The sequence below is a fragment of the Mesitornis unicolor genome, unplaced genomic scaffold (assembly GCF_000695765.1).
Source record: "Mesitornis unicolor isolate BGI_N332 unplaced genomic scaffold, ASM69576v1 scaffold5432, whole genome shotgun sequence".
Lineage (NCBI taxonomy): Eukaryota > Metazoa > Chordata > Aves > Mesitornithiformes > Mesitornithidae > Mesitornis > Mesitornis unicolor.
The window spans coordinates 12,613-27,089 of NW_010168387.1; the positions used below are offsets into that span (position 1 = coordinate 12,613).

The 14,477-nt window shown below is 38.7% G+C and overlaps 1 protein-coding gene across 1 annotated transcript in view; it reads left to right on the top strand.

Moving 5' to 3' along the window:
• The window catches only part of TOMM70A (translocase of outer mitochondrial membrane 70 homolog A (S. cerevisiae)), a gene marked incomplete at its 5' end in the record, with an annotated part of 14,254 nt that extends 2,225 nt beyond the window's left edge, over positions 1-12,029 (top strand). The window contains 9 exons of the mRNA XM_010178989.1: positions 1,749-1,858; positions 3,592-3,740; positions 6,151-6,358; positions 6,932-7,066; positions 8,240-8,347; positions 9,012-9,128; positions 9,939-10,036; positions 10,485-10,607; positions 11,582-12,029. Coding sequence (XP_010177291.1) covers positions 1,749-1,858; positions 3,592-3,740; positions 6,151-6,358; positions 6,932-7,066; positions 8,240-8,347; positions 9,012-9,128; positions 9,939-10,036; positions 10,485-10,607; positions 11,582-11,735 — 1,202 coding nt within the window. The remainder of the gene's footprint in view (positions 1-1,748; positions 1,859-3,591; positions 3,741-6,150; positions 6,359-6,931; positions 7,067-8,239; positions 8,348-9,011; positions 9,129-9,938; positions 10,037-10,484; positions 10,608-11,581) is intronic.
• Between the last annotated feature and the right edge of the window lie 2,448 nt (positions 12,030-14,477).

Below are 14,477 nucleotides of genomic sequence, written 5' to 3' on the forward strand. Positions count from 1 at the left end.
GGCAAATTAAATTTTTCAGCTGTGCTCATTATCAAAGGACAGAAAATGAGGGAGTGCTCTGACTGGCCAATCTAACTGTTAAATTAGTTTCGTTAAGTGTAACAGCTCAGAATTAGGTCTGCTGAATTAGAAAGTAAATAAGATGTGCAAATTTGATTTATCTATCTATTTATTTATCTGCTGGCAGAATGCCTTCCTGACCTGTAAGACTATAGTGAGTAGAATAGGACTACTTAGGTCCTTGTCATTTGTTGTAGTCCTTTGCAATCACTAATTGACCAACAGCTGCACTTCCAAAGTGCTGTATAAGAAAATCTAAACCTTACATAGTTGTGATAAACAGACAGATGATAAAAGTCCCAAGAAAGATCAAATGGCCCTGCCATAGTAGGATAGCTTTTAAATGTAACTCCTTTTTAACAATAGTAGCAGTAATGTTGTAGCAATTATTTTCAACCTTGATTTGTGTTTGCAGGTTTTTAAGATCTGAAAATTACCTGCTTTTTCTGAACTACATAGGTTTTCTAATACAATACTGCTTTCACCTGCCAATCATGTATGGCCAGTAAAATCCCAGGAAGTAGAGTATGTCTGTGTAGTGAAGGAAAGCAAAACCAAAGAAACTCAGAAGAACCCCACCACCATCAGCAAGAAGCCCTCTAATCATCCCTAGCAGTATAATTTGGGAAGATGTTGCTGCCTCACCCAAATCTGGGCACTAGTTTACAGCTGTCCCCTTTGGGCAAAGCATACCTGCTAAGGTGGTATAGTACAGTATTACTGCACACACTCTTCCATGCTTTTTCTGGCTATAGCATGTTTTCCCGGGGACTCTGATGTGCTTTTTGACTATGCTAGTGTTGTGGGGAGTTTCTTTATAAATGATGGCATAATAGTACCTATAGTGGATAGAACTACAGAAACTATACTTAAATCCCAGCTTAAGATGCACTTTTTGAAGTGTATTCAAACAATACACTCTTGAATTACAAGTCCAAGCTCCTGTTTGTCTTTACTGATGTTTAAGTGAAAATTAAACAGGAAAAATCAGTGGTAGTATTACATTAACTAGAGGACCCAGAAAATAATGACAATGTACCATGAGAACACATTTCGCACTGCAAAGCATGATTCAGACAGCAATGGGTTAACGTTTGCAGAGGCTCTGTCTGTGGATGAAAGTGATATGACATGGATTAGCACTTTAAATAGGCCAGCAAACCGTTTCTCTTAAACTTGCTCCATTCTGAAGTCACAGAGGTAAGCAGAAAAATCTGAGGTACAATATGAGAAGATTTCTTAAACTGAATAAGCAGCAAGATGTGGTTGGACTGAACGTGAATTTTAAAAGTAGAAAATTAGGACCAGTTCTAGAAGAGAAGCTATGTTAACACTTTTGATGTGAACATGATATGAACATAATTATCCCCAAAGTTTTGAAATGTTGAAAGCCCTTGCTGGAGGTACACATTTTCACTGTTTGTCTAAGTGTACATGTCTCTAGGGAAAAAAAAACCTATGAAGGTAAAAATAAATGAAATTTCTTTCATTCACTGTCTATCACAAGGTGATAATTTTGGATACAAATTTGTATCTTGGAAAACATGGTAAATACTGGAAACAGATGCTTTCACCCTCGAAGAGGACATTTGTTTGACAGTGACTCGCTGTAAAAGTGGCACGTTTTACTGGACTTCCGCAACTATCAGAATTTGTCTCTAATCTCACTTTTGTGTATTGTTTCCCAGATGTCACTGCAGTCTGCATTTTAGAAGCCTTCCAAAACCAGCAAAGTATGTTATTAGCTGATAAAGTTCTTAAACTCCTTGGAAAGGAAAAGGCCAAAGAGAAATACAAGGTAGGACTTGTGATATTGCTGACAAATTCTGATTTCACCTGACTGGTCACATTCAGGAGACACCTAAGTTGGTGTGCTGCCTTACATTGGGCTTTTCTGGACTTGCAACATAATGGAAACGGTACGTTGGAACAGGAATAGCCAAATGTTTGGTTGCACATCAGGTGCTTAAGTGTGTGTGTTAAGATAGGAAGGTTTATAGGTAATAACTGAAAATGCATAAAAATGTTGGTTCCATGTGTAATGAATAGCATCAATTTAGAAGAATGAGGGCTTTTTCCACAAGTTATTCTTGGTTTTATAAATAGACATGTAATGTAGGAAATATTAAGTTGACACCAGAATTCTTTTGAGAAAGAGGCAAAAAAGAGGTTTAAGGTGGGTTTGTGTTTCATTTTTTGTTGGGTTTTTGTTTGTTTGGTGTTTTTTTGTTGTTTGTGGTTTTTGTGGTTTGCTTTTTTTCTTAAGAAAAGCAAAAATCATTGCTTAAGGAAAAATAATGCAGTGTGAGTTCACATGTCTTTATTAGGGGTCAGACATCCTGATTCTGTCTTGAGAAATACAGCTTCATCTCCTGACTACCACAAACTACTTGTGGCATACAGTCGCAGGCTCTTTCTGTTCCATTTCTGTAAACAGGTGCTCATACTTGTCCAAGTACCAAACCAGAAAAGTACATCTTGAGCGTTAACATTTGGAAACTGCAGAAGAGAGGACTATGGAAGTTTAGAGGTAGCCAGGAGCAGTCATTTTAAGTGACTGTAGGCTTACAAAAAAGTTGGGACAGGTATTAAAACATTCTCACTTGTTCTTAAAACATACTTATTTGTTTCTGTGATGGTCGAAGTACTGAAATCCACATTGGTTTTGAGGTGCTGAATTTCTTTCCTGTATAAATTCACATAAAGGTGTGATGCTGAGGTAACAAAAATGAGTTGTGCTATTAGTTTAGTGATGGTAGCATCATAAAATAGGTGTGCTTCCAATAGGCAGTATTATGATAGAACTTAATGAAGAGATTCATAAGAGTGCAGTCAGACTTCTCTGGAGGGAGAGATGAATTGTAGTTCTTGTGTGCAGTGTTCATTCTGAGCAAGAAATACTTTCTGGCTGTAGAAAGGATTTTGTACATGAGTGGTGTTGCTGTCCTTACTGTAAAAAAAAAACCAAACAAACAAAAAAACCCCCAAACCATCCAAAGGACTTCTGGAACTTCAAGAATGTGTGGTATCTGGGCCAAGCTCCATGTAGAATTAGAACATTGCCTCATTAGTCTTCACTGTAACGATAGACAGCAGCTTCTCTTGGACAAGTTGGAGGACAAATTGCCATGCAGAATCTGCTTGAAATCAGGCTCATGCTTAAACTGCCAGCTTGCATTCTTCACCCATTTATGTACACACACACTGCTTCAGTACATCTACCCAATATCTTACAGTATCCTAAGAGTCCTTATTTCTAGCCACATGTGCAGAAAGGTACTATCTCCTTTGTCCTCTCTTGAATATCTTCATATTTTTTTCTACTTGTGATGTGTACCGAGTTGTGATCTGAAGCTTAAATCATCTCTACATGTCAAACTTTCAAATAAAAAATACCAAATGAGGTAGTGGAAAGTCATACATTGGTTCTTTCATGAATGATTTTTTTATAATCACATCTGTTTATCCATTTCCATATTTACGATCTGTTCTTACCATCTAATGACTCGAAATTATATTTCTCTCTTTCAGAATCGTGAGCCTCTGATGCCCTCACCACAGTTCATTAAATCCTACTTCAGTTCATTCACAGATGATATAATCTCCCAACCTTTGCTTAAGGGTGAGAAATCAGATGAAGATAAGGATAAGGAGGGAGAAGCTTCTGAAGTAAAAGAAAAGTGAGTGTACAGTTGGGAATCGTTTGGTATTAGAATTAAGTTTTCAGCGATTTTGACACTGCTCAGTGTAACTTGCTGTTAATTTTATAGTACTTGACATGGGAAATCCTGTAGTCATAAAGTGAGCCTGTGACATGAGAACTGTATTAACAGTGAAACATTTATGAAAGCTGACTGGCTAGTTCAGAACTGGAAGTGGCTTTTATCCACTAAACAGAGGAAGGACAGTAGAATTGGGAAGATGTGCAGAATATTTCCTGCACTGCCATAGTAAAGCTTAGGGGATTGGAGGACTCGAGAGTGGCGAATAATGCTTCTAGAGAAAGGAATGTTTTATACTGAGGCAGAGTTCCCAAGGAAGAGAGCAAGTTAGTTTCTATATTGGAAGGGAGCAGACAAGCTAGGAAAAGGGTCTCTGATAATGAAAACTAAGAATTTGCAGCAGCTGAGGCTGAAAGTTGTTTAGTCTTTCTGGAATCCAGCTGCACATAAATGAGAGGTTTCATCTGACAAAAAAAACTTAAATTTTTTTTTGAGTAGAATTTGAGCACCACATAGATGCTGCTTTAACTTACTATGCTGTTTTCCAGTTTATTTTTGAAGATATCACTGCTGTCAATCTGGAAACTATTGCACAGAGCATTACAGTTATTTATTTTTTTTAAGTAAGATAATGTCCTGATCTACAGGCAGATTCACTGAATCTAGGCCACTTAGCTGAGGACAAGGCACTGGTTACTGTACTTTTTGCTGTGAAATCCTTTCTTTCACATATAAACTGCACATTGCTACATTTGATATTTCACTTTTCTGACCTGGAATCCTATCCCAGCCCTCTTTGTTTTAAGCCAGAGATTATTGCTGTCCTTAATGTGGAAAAAAAAAAATCAATATACAAATGAAGCTCAAGTTCAAGCACTTTAAAACACTTCTTTGTTTCCAATGTATTGGGTTGCCGAAAAGGTAATTGTGGTTATTTTTTCTGGGTAAACGAAAGGTGAATTTTTCATGGGAAATGAAAACTTCATTAAACAGTATAGCGTCTGTTTTGTTCAATTACCTTTTGCCATCTTTCAGGCAAGTTGATGATTCCTTGCTCAAGCAAACACTTACCTTTTTCAGCAAAAAGCAGTTCCAAGAACGATCTGATATCCTCATCAGCAGGGAAGGTTTTACCATTTTGTAAAGAACAAAACAAATGTGACACCATCAGACTACCATCTGGTGAATATGGTGGATGTGGTAACACAGCCCATCCAAGCTGTCACCATTTTTGACGAGTGACCAAACTTGTATGTTATGTCTGGCATTATCATGGAGAAACACCACACGTTTGCATTCACCAGTTCTGGATGCTTCTGTTTGATGGCATCATTCAATTTATCCGGTTGACAACAGTGCACACCTGAATTAATGGTTTGGTTCCTGGGAAGCAATGCAAAATACACAATACCTTTGAAATCCCACCAGACTGACAGCATCACCTTCCTTTGAATATCTCCTTTTGAAGTGCTTTGAGCTGGTTCATCATGCCTGCTCTTTTTAGTTTGTTGTTGTTGTAGATAATTCATTTTTTGTCACCTGTTACCATACGTTTCAAAAATGGATCTTTTCCTTCATGTTTTCTTCTTCTTTCTTCAAGAGAGAATCACAGATGTCAACACACTTAGTGAGATGAATTTCTTTGAGCTCATGTGGTACCCAAATATTGAGCTTCCTAATGTATCCAAGCCGTTTAAAATGGTTTTCAACGCTCAATTTCAGTATGTTAAAATTATCAGCAATCTGTTGTGTTGTTAAATGCCAATTGGAGTTGATCAATGCCTTTATTTTGTTGTTATCAACTTCGCTTGGCCTTCCTGAGCATGGTGCATCTTTAACATCAAAATCTCGGGATCGAAATTTATCAAACCAATTCTGACACTGCCGTAGTTTTAAGTATCTTCACCATACACATCACATAACTTGCTATAAGCTTTTTCTTTTTCTGAAGTAATACATGTGACACAAATGTTCCTTTTCACTTTCCATTTTGAAATTGACATCAAATAATTAACAAAGTCGTGCACTTGTTTCTAAACCAATCTTGAACTTTCAGCTGTCAAGTTAGATAACGAATTTGAGGTTTAAAATTAAGTCAGTTACATTTCAAGATACATATATCCATTTATTAATTAAAAAATGCAATTACGTTTTGGACAACCCAATAGTTCTGGCAGTTTTTGTGTCAACTGTTTTCAGTCTGTGATAGCTCCATCCAGGAATATTTGTAAATTTACTTATAATGTTGGTGTTGTAACTGAGTTTGGCACAAGTTAGTATTCATTATGATTTAATGAAAAGCTTGAATTGAAATTGCAGTGTTCAGTGAACGCATGTATATATACAACTGTTTTTACATCATTAACAGCTCTGGCTATTTGAGAGCAAAACAATATATGGAAGAAGAGAACTACGACAAAATTATCAGTGAAAGCACAAAAGAAATTGAAGCAAAGGGAAAATACATGGCAGAAGCTTTGCTTCTGCGAGCTACTTTCTACCTTCTTATTGGCAATGCAAATGCTGCCAAACCAGACCTAGATCAGGTCATCAGCATGGAAGATGCAAATGTGAAGGTAAGAATCTGTCACAGCTGGATTGTAGTTTGGGTTGAGAAAACGTAGAAGTTAAGTTCAGTATAGTTCAAGAGCTTGATTTTCCAAGTTTTCAGATACCTCTGGGAACATTCTGGTTTATTTACCATTTTGTCTTTTTATTCCTTACAAATTGTTTTTAAAGGGCTTTTTTATTTTTGAGACATGTGTGCTTAGTGCAAACTAAAGAACAGACAAATTTAAATGAATTGGAGGCCTATCCAGTCTGAAAAATCAGTTGCTAAATAAGAGCAAAAAACCCATTAATTGTACTTTCATGTTGAACTCCTTCAAAAAATGCTGATCTGTTCTTAAGCATAGGGAACCTGTGGATTTTTTGGGGTTGAAAACCCACTGAACGGGAAGCATAGGCTGACCTATTTGAAATTTAGCAAGAGAGTTCATTCTTAGAGTCAATATGAAGTTTATTCCTGCTTTGAATGAAATCTGTCAGTGGGAGAAACTAATCAAACGAAGAATTTACTGTAACTGTAACAAAGCCATAATCTGAGGAACGTTGGAGTGGCTAATGCTTCTTGGAACTTTTTTTTACAGCTCCGAGCTAATGCTCTGATCAAGCGAGGAAGTATGTATATGCAGCAGCAGCAACCTGTGCTGTCCACTCAGGACTTCAACATGGCTGCTGATATTGACCCTCAGAATGCAGATGTTTACCACCATCGAGGACAAGTAAGAAACATCAAGAGATTTTTGTCTCAATACCTGAATATTTCAGTATATACTAAAAGAAAATTACGGATCAGTACATCATCGGAGACACTTTAAACTGTTTGTGGCAGAAAAACATGAACTCCTAATTTGGAACTGTTGCAGAATAAATACGCAGTCTAATTTGCAGGTTCAGGTTTGGCAGAAGCAGTTTATTTCTGTAGCTGTAGGAAAGAACGCAAAGTGACAGAGTTTGTCCTCTATCAGTATGACCTCTGACTTAAAAGTAGTAGGGCTTATATACATCCACAGCAGATGCAAGCTGCTCTGTGAAGGTGCCTGATACAGCAGAGCAGCATCTGCATCGAAGGAAGCTTTGTGACAGTGGATGTAATGTGTGTTCTTGATAACTCGCATCTGCAGCATGGTGGCCTAGACTTGAATCTTCAGCTCATCCCTCTCTGGCTTGTGACCCTGCTGTGTCCTTGAATAATTTCTAGGCCTAGAGGGGCCTGCTTCCACAGAACTAATATAAAAGATGCTGGAAGAGAAAGGAAGCACTACGGTATGCAGATATGCTGAGTCATATTCATAAAGAAGACTTCCAAGGATCAAATGTGTCTCTCCGTGAATTCATTAGATCTCTTTCGTGCTCTGAAATAAGAATGGTGTGATGTGTTGATTGAAGGGAATGAAGGTTTTCTGCAGATTGAAAATCAGTGTTTTTACGGTAACTTCACAGTAAAAGAAGAGAATGATAAAGTGAGCTCCTCTCTTGTAGAGGAATGAGAATGTCAAAAAAAAAAAAAGTTGACATGAAAGCTGGGAAAGCCAAAATGTTTCGACATCCAAATAGTCCACAGACATTAACTACAGCAAGGCAAAACAACTTGAGAAAACACAGCATAGTTTTGGAGGTTGGACATAATGCTAAAGCAGTAATGGCAGCAGTCTAAAATGCAAGCATTTTCAATCCCTTACTTATGAACTTTGCTTTTTTGTGCACGAAGCCAAAGTTTTCCTGGTGATCCTGTTATTTTATGGCAGTGATCCAGTTACAGGTTTTCTAAGCTTCTAGGCAGTTCTAAAACTTAACTGGAGATGATATGACCAACTGATGCTAATTGAACTATCACTTAAGTGTCTGAAGCACAGATTAAATACAGAAATAGGATTTTCTTTCTTTCTGCCTAGCTGAAAATACTGCTTGACCAAATTGAAGAGGCTGTGGAAGACTTTGATGAATGTATCCGATTGCGACCTGATTCTGCCTTGGCTCAAGCACAGAAATGTTTTGCCCTGGTAGGTAACATGCTGGTGTTTACCTGGGTGCTTCTTCTTTTTAAAGACTTCTGGAAAACATACTGTGTTTCTGTTTTATTTCAATTTACTGGAGAAGTAGAGCCGCAAACATCTCTTATCTTTTAATAATAAGGTCAAGAAATAATGGAGCAGTTTCTTCAGTGGGAGTAGGGGTTTGCTGCTTTCATTTTGCAATGTTCATTATTTGCTTTGTGGTAGAGGGATCACAAATCTTTAACTGTAACGCATGAAATTGATTTAAATAAAGCTTTAATGTGGAAAGCTATCATATTCAAGAAATCGGAACCAGACTGTTTCAAGCCTCTGCATGCAGGAATCTCTGAGGACAGCTTTGCATGGTGTGAACAAGGAGGAAATATAGGCTTGGAATTTCTAGGCTTTTGAAATAGGAGATGGCTATTGGCAACTACCAGGCCTTTATGACTTCCTTCTTTTGTCCTTTCTCCTCTCCAAGTCTACTCTACCAGAGACTTGGACACATGGTAGGTTCCTAAAAATAGATTTGGTAGGAGGTACAGCCATATCACCTTGTGGAAGTTGTTCTGTTACAATGCATGCATCTCTTGGAGAAGTGGGTAGAGGTCAAATGAGTCCTTTTTGTGGTGTTTCATGTTTTCCTTTTTTCTTTTTCTTTCTTGAGTAGTATCGCCAAGCTTATACAGGAAATAATCCTTTGCCTGTGCAAGTGGCCATGAAAGGCTTTGAAGATGTCATAAAAAAGTTTCCAAAGTGTGCTGAAGGCTACGCACTGTATGCTCAGGTATGTTTTTCTCTCTCTCAGAGAAAATGCTGCATTCTCTTGCACCTTTTATCTTGGATAACATACATTTCTTCAAATAATATATGAAGATCTTTGACAACAAGTTCTGAGATAGCACATGCTTCTTTAATAAGATACTTGAATTTATGGGTATGGTTGTTCTGGGGTAGAGAAAATAGACAGGGAATTGGTGGAGCAGAATATAAGTAATGAGAGTTAAGGGTGGTTATTAGGAGACAGAAGTCTGGCATACATTTCCCCTTTAATTCCTGCACATGTGTGGCATAACACTTGATAGTTGTCATGGATTCCCTAGGTAATTTGGGAGTTAAAGGTGTGGAACTAGGGTAATGCTTTCATTCTGCTGCAAGTGAGATACACTGGTCAGGCAGAGTTCCGTGCAGATGTTCAGAGTATACTTGTAGCAGAGACTGGCATTTCTTCTCTAAGATAATATTTCTGGTGGTTCTAGTACGAAGCATGAGATGTTCTGATTTTAAGTGGGTAGGCAGTATGGATACGTTTCTTTTTGAAAGAAGTACACGTGAAAAATGAAGAAATTGAGGTTTGCAGGTACAGAATTCTAGAATGGTTTTTACTTTCATTGTTGCTTGTGGATCTCCCAGTACAGATGGTGCTGTGATCAGTAATTTCTGCACTTTACTGTGGTAACTGGTGTGCCTGGCCTGCTCTACAATAGCAGCATTGTGTCCAGTCTCACATCGTCAATATGGTTTTAATTAGAATTAGCCAAGTGCAGAGTGCATGTTTTGGTTGCGTATTGACATGCAGGTTTCTCTTTTGATGCAGGCACTAACTGATCAACAGCAGTTTGGCAAGGCTGATGAAATGTATGATAAATGCATTGACCTTGAGCCAGACAATGCCACTACATATGTTCATAAAGGGTATGTATTGAGCTTGCGGTATTTTTGGTCTAGAGCAGTTGTTTATGTGAATCAGCCTTAAACAAATGTTTGTTTTTAGAAGCTTAGCCAGGAAAAATAACTATGTGAAAACCTATTTACAGTTTAGTCAAGAGAAACTGTTTCAGTAAAGTTTCATTACTGTTCATTCCTAATTGAGTGTCTGTTTGGAAGTCTATGACTTATTTTAGCCCCATTTAATTTAAGCTTGGTGCTGAAGTTTTCTTTTTCATAAAATATTTATCTTCAGAGTCATTAAACAAATAACATGGCTTATTGAAAGTGACTTTCACATATAAGTTTTTAAAAGCAGTGAAGTCAGGAATTGCATTAGGAATTGCAAACATTTGGGATCTTTTTTTGGCTTACATGATGTTGGTTATGGGAGGAGTATGTGAAATTTGCTCTCAATTTACTTTTTCTCCTACAGTTTACTTCAGCTCCAGTGGAAGCAAGATTTAGACAAAGGGTTAGAACTCATAAGCAAGGCCATTGAAATCGATAACAAGTGTGACTTTGCATATGAAACCATGGGAACGATTGAAGTACAAAGGTAATGTTGAATTGCAGTGTTAAGAGTTCCTGGTTACTTTTGAAATTATAGCAGTCCTTCAGATTTCCCTATGGACCTTAAGCTTAAGATCTTCTGCCCAGTGCTGTGCGAGGTCAGCTTTGTCCTGATTTCTGTTCTGTAACTCTCAGGGAAGGCCTGCCTTCTCTGTGGCATAATTTTGCTTTATGGTCTGATAAGTTCCTGTGTTCACCAATTTCATACTTAACAGACAACATGCAGATGGGGCTGTGTCTGTTTAAATACATCCCTTCTGCATTCAGAGTGACTTCCTTAATCATTGCTAGGCTTCTTGTGTACCTAGTGTAGTCTGTAAACGTGTTACTGGACCTTTTGCACTGAGGATCCTGAGCTGAAGCCAGACCATTTGGGTTTCATGCCAACAGGACTGCAGTTTGCAAGCTCACAGGATAAAGAAGAAAGTCTAATGTGCTATTCTGTAACAGTGCATTGTATTACAATTGTGCAGACGTTTGAAGTGTAGCTGGGACTATAGTAGAGTCTTTTTGTATGTGTCTAGCCAACAGAAAGGCAGACAAACTGTTGCCATGAGAAATTTTGCAAGCATTTCCTATGTAAATAACTTGAGCTCTTGTCTTTGCTAGTTTTCCTGTCAAGTGTACAGGCTCTTTCTAAGGGAGATGAGAGTTCATTTAGTTGTCCCAGCATTATCTTTGTGGTAAACTTGGCGTCCTGTGGAGAACATTTTGTTGCCCGCTACCAGCCATGGGAGCTCTCAAGAGGAAGGCTGTTAAACAGCTGTCCAAGTTGCTTAGGCTTGGTAACCACTCCTCTCAGTTTGTCCATCATCATCACAAGTTCTCGTCGTGGTTCCTCCTGAAGTCCTGTTAGCTGTTAGTAGTGGAGGCTGAAAGTCCTGAAGGAAGAAAGATGCTGTAGAGATGAGGAGATTCGCTTTTCCAGTCTTAACTGGTCAACGTTTTGGTTTATTTCAGAGGTAATCTGGATAAAGCCATTGAAATGTTCAACAAAGCTATCAACCTGGCCAAATCTGAAATGGAGATGGCCCACCTCTACTCACTCTGTGATGCTGCCTATGCCCAGACAGAAGTTGCAAAGAAGTATGGATTGAAACCACCAACACTGTAAAGAAACGAGGAGGAAATGACCTTCTAAAGTGAAGTTGCCCACTTCAGCCAGACTTAAAGACACTGTTGCAGACCATGTTGAATGGTGGAACTTAGTTTTTTTCCCGTTCGTGGTGTTGTCATTCGCTACATCCATTAAATGTTTAGGTGTTGTGGGAGTGACTGTTCAAGGAGGTATGCAGTGTTGCATATTGTTCCTTCTGCAGCAAAAACCTTACAGCGTGTTAAAGGAAAAAAGAGTTGCAGGGGAACGAAAGGAAGATCTTTTGGCCATGCAAATAAAAACTTCACACTGGTTCATTTTGGGTGATTATGCTGTGGGCAATTTTTGCTTTGTCAAACAATGTTGCAGCATGTGGGGGGGGTTTCCTGTTGATTTTAAAGGTAATACTAGTCAGTGCTGTAAAATAGGTTTCTTTTTTATATGCAATTAATCCTTGAGGGTTGATTTTAATTTTGCAAAAAGGAAAAATTAATTTTCAAACTGTTTAATAATAGAGGGGTTTTTTTAAGTCAGTAGATGCAGAGAGAATCCCTGTAAATATATGCAAGCATGCGTAATCTTCCCGTAAAGCCCCTCCCACCCTCTCCATAAGTTACTTGGAAATAGTCCTGTGGCAGCTATTACAGAATTAATTTGTCCTTATCCTCACTCCAGAAAGCCCTGGCGTCCTGTGTAGGAGAGCTAGTACAAAGGTTGGCTGGGGAAAGAGGTCAGGTAACGCTGCTTCAGTGAGGCTTCACTGGAAGAAAGGCCGTGTTCCTGTGCAGCAGCCCTTGAGTGTCACAGGAAATTGTTGCGTAGGGTTCAGAGGGACTTTCAAGAACAGGAAGCACTGCTGGGAGTAGAGCTGTCAAGGTAAGGTCATGCTTGCATATAATCTTTGTAATCTCTGATGCTCTTGCTTAAATGTAACAGCTAATAGACCTTCTAAATTCTCTTCAGTCTGTAGAGGCTGCTGTATTCTGATCTGCTCCTTGTAATAACACCCTTGCAGGATTAAGTGAGATAAGGAACAAAGCATAGGCTAAAATTTCAAATAATGTATTTAGAATCTGTACTGGTTTCCTTGTTTGTTAGACCCTGTCTTGTCCAAGATTACAAAAACTGTTCTGCGAATAGCAGACTGGCAAATTATTAAATACTGGTATGAACCTCTCCTCTCGCTAGGAACTTCACAGAGGGCTCTCTTGCTTTAGTCAGTCTGCCCTGGCTTTCCCTGGATTGATGTGGCTGCATAAACCTATTGCAAGTACTTAATTGATGTAGCTTAATTTACCATACACTAATTTGGGCTGCTTTTCATCCTGAAATCGTAGATTTGCTTGTGCTGAATTGTCTAATATATTTCATCTCCGCAAGAAATTAGTCATGCTGTGGTCAAACTGTCTTGTTCTTTAGTTGTGCCACCATATAGCAGCACCTTGTATTTTCAACTTGACCTTTCGTTCTCCCAGCAACTACAGCCGAGAACTCAAATGGTGGAGAGTAGACATGAAGATTTAGTCATTCTGTTTTAGGTAGCTCAGTAGGTGATCTGAAATCACAGCGTTGGTGTAGAACTGAAGGCATTGGAAGGTACTGGCAGCTTCTAAGGGCACTGCACTGAAGTGTCAAATGTTGTCTGGGACTTCCAATCTCTGTACCAGTTACCTGAGAACAAAAAACATGCTAGGTGGACTGATGTGTCCTGTTCTCCTGAGGAGTTTTTATTCGCATGGCCTTAATTACATTGGCATTTTCTCCTCTTCACCCTACCTGTACCCCATTCCTTACCCCACCCAATCAATTAAGGGGAAAAAGCATGTGCTGTCGAATACTAGCATTCCAAATCATCACAGACTTTTGCCTGTTCTCGAACTAGTTTGAAACTGCACTGAAAGGATGCATTGTCTGTAATTTTTTTTGTAAATGATGTTATCACTTGTAAACTGAAAAAATAAATATTACCTTCAAGTATCTCTGACATGTATAAGAACAGGTTTTGATGAAAGTGTTCTCTGCAGTGGTGCTCTCCGTGCCTATCTGAGCTTGCTCTGAATCTAGGAACAACTACTAATGGCTGACTCCCTGTCATCTTCTCTCACTTCAACCTTTAAGAAAAAAGGAGGAGGAGACATGGAATTAGTAAGTGTTATCTCTGATTGCTTTCATCACCCACAGAGGTATGATCTTGTGAGCTGAAGATTACAAGGGAAAGGAAATCCAGTCAGGAAAGCTGGGAATCTGAGTAGCTGCCACTCTGTTAACGTGTGTACACAGGTGGATCCCTTTAGTGAATGGGTTTTTTTTTTTTAATGGCTGTTACAGTTGAGGTTTTGCTTTTAGCCAAGTGCGCACGTGAACTGAGAAAAGCTTTCTTGAGTAGGGATCAAGAGCTGAAGTGAAACAAGCATTACTGCTATTTAAAAATAAATCTGTTGAAATAATGTAGGAAGCTATCATTGAAGACTTTGATAAACCTGGTGTATCCCTGAGACTGGCAAGTTGCTGCTACACGTAGTCGTGTTGCATCTTAATTCTGATCCTGTAACATCCCTGCTGTTCGTGTTAGAGACAAGTTTGCTGAAAGGGGGATGAGAAGTTGAGTTGAATTACTTGGGGTCTAACTGCAGGTTGAAAGTGAAGAGGAGCTGTACTGTAACTTACTCTGGAACTACTATTAAGAGCAGTTTAGACACGGCTTTAACCCGGCTTCCCAGCTGCAGTGGTAAGAACGCTGCCCAGTACAACAGGCATTCC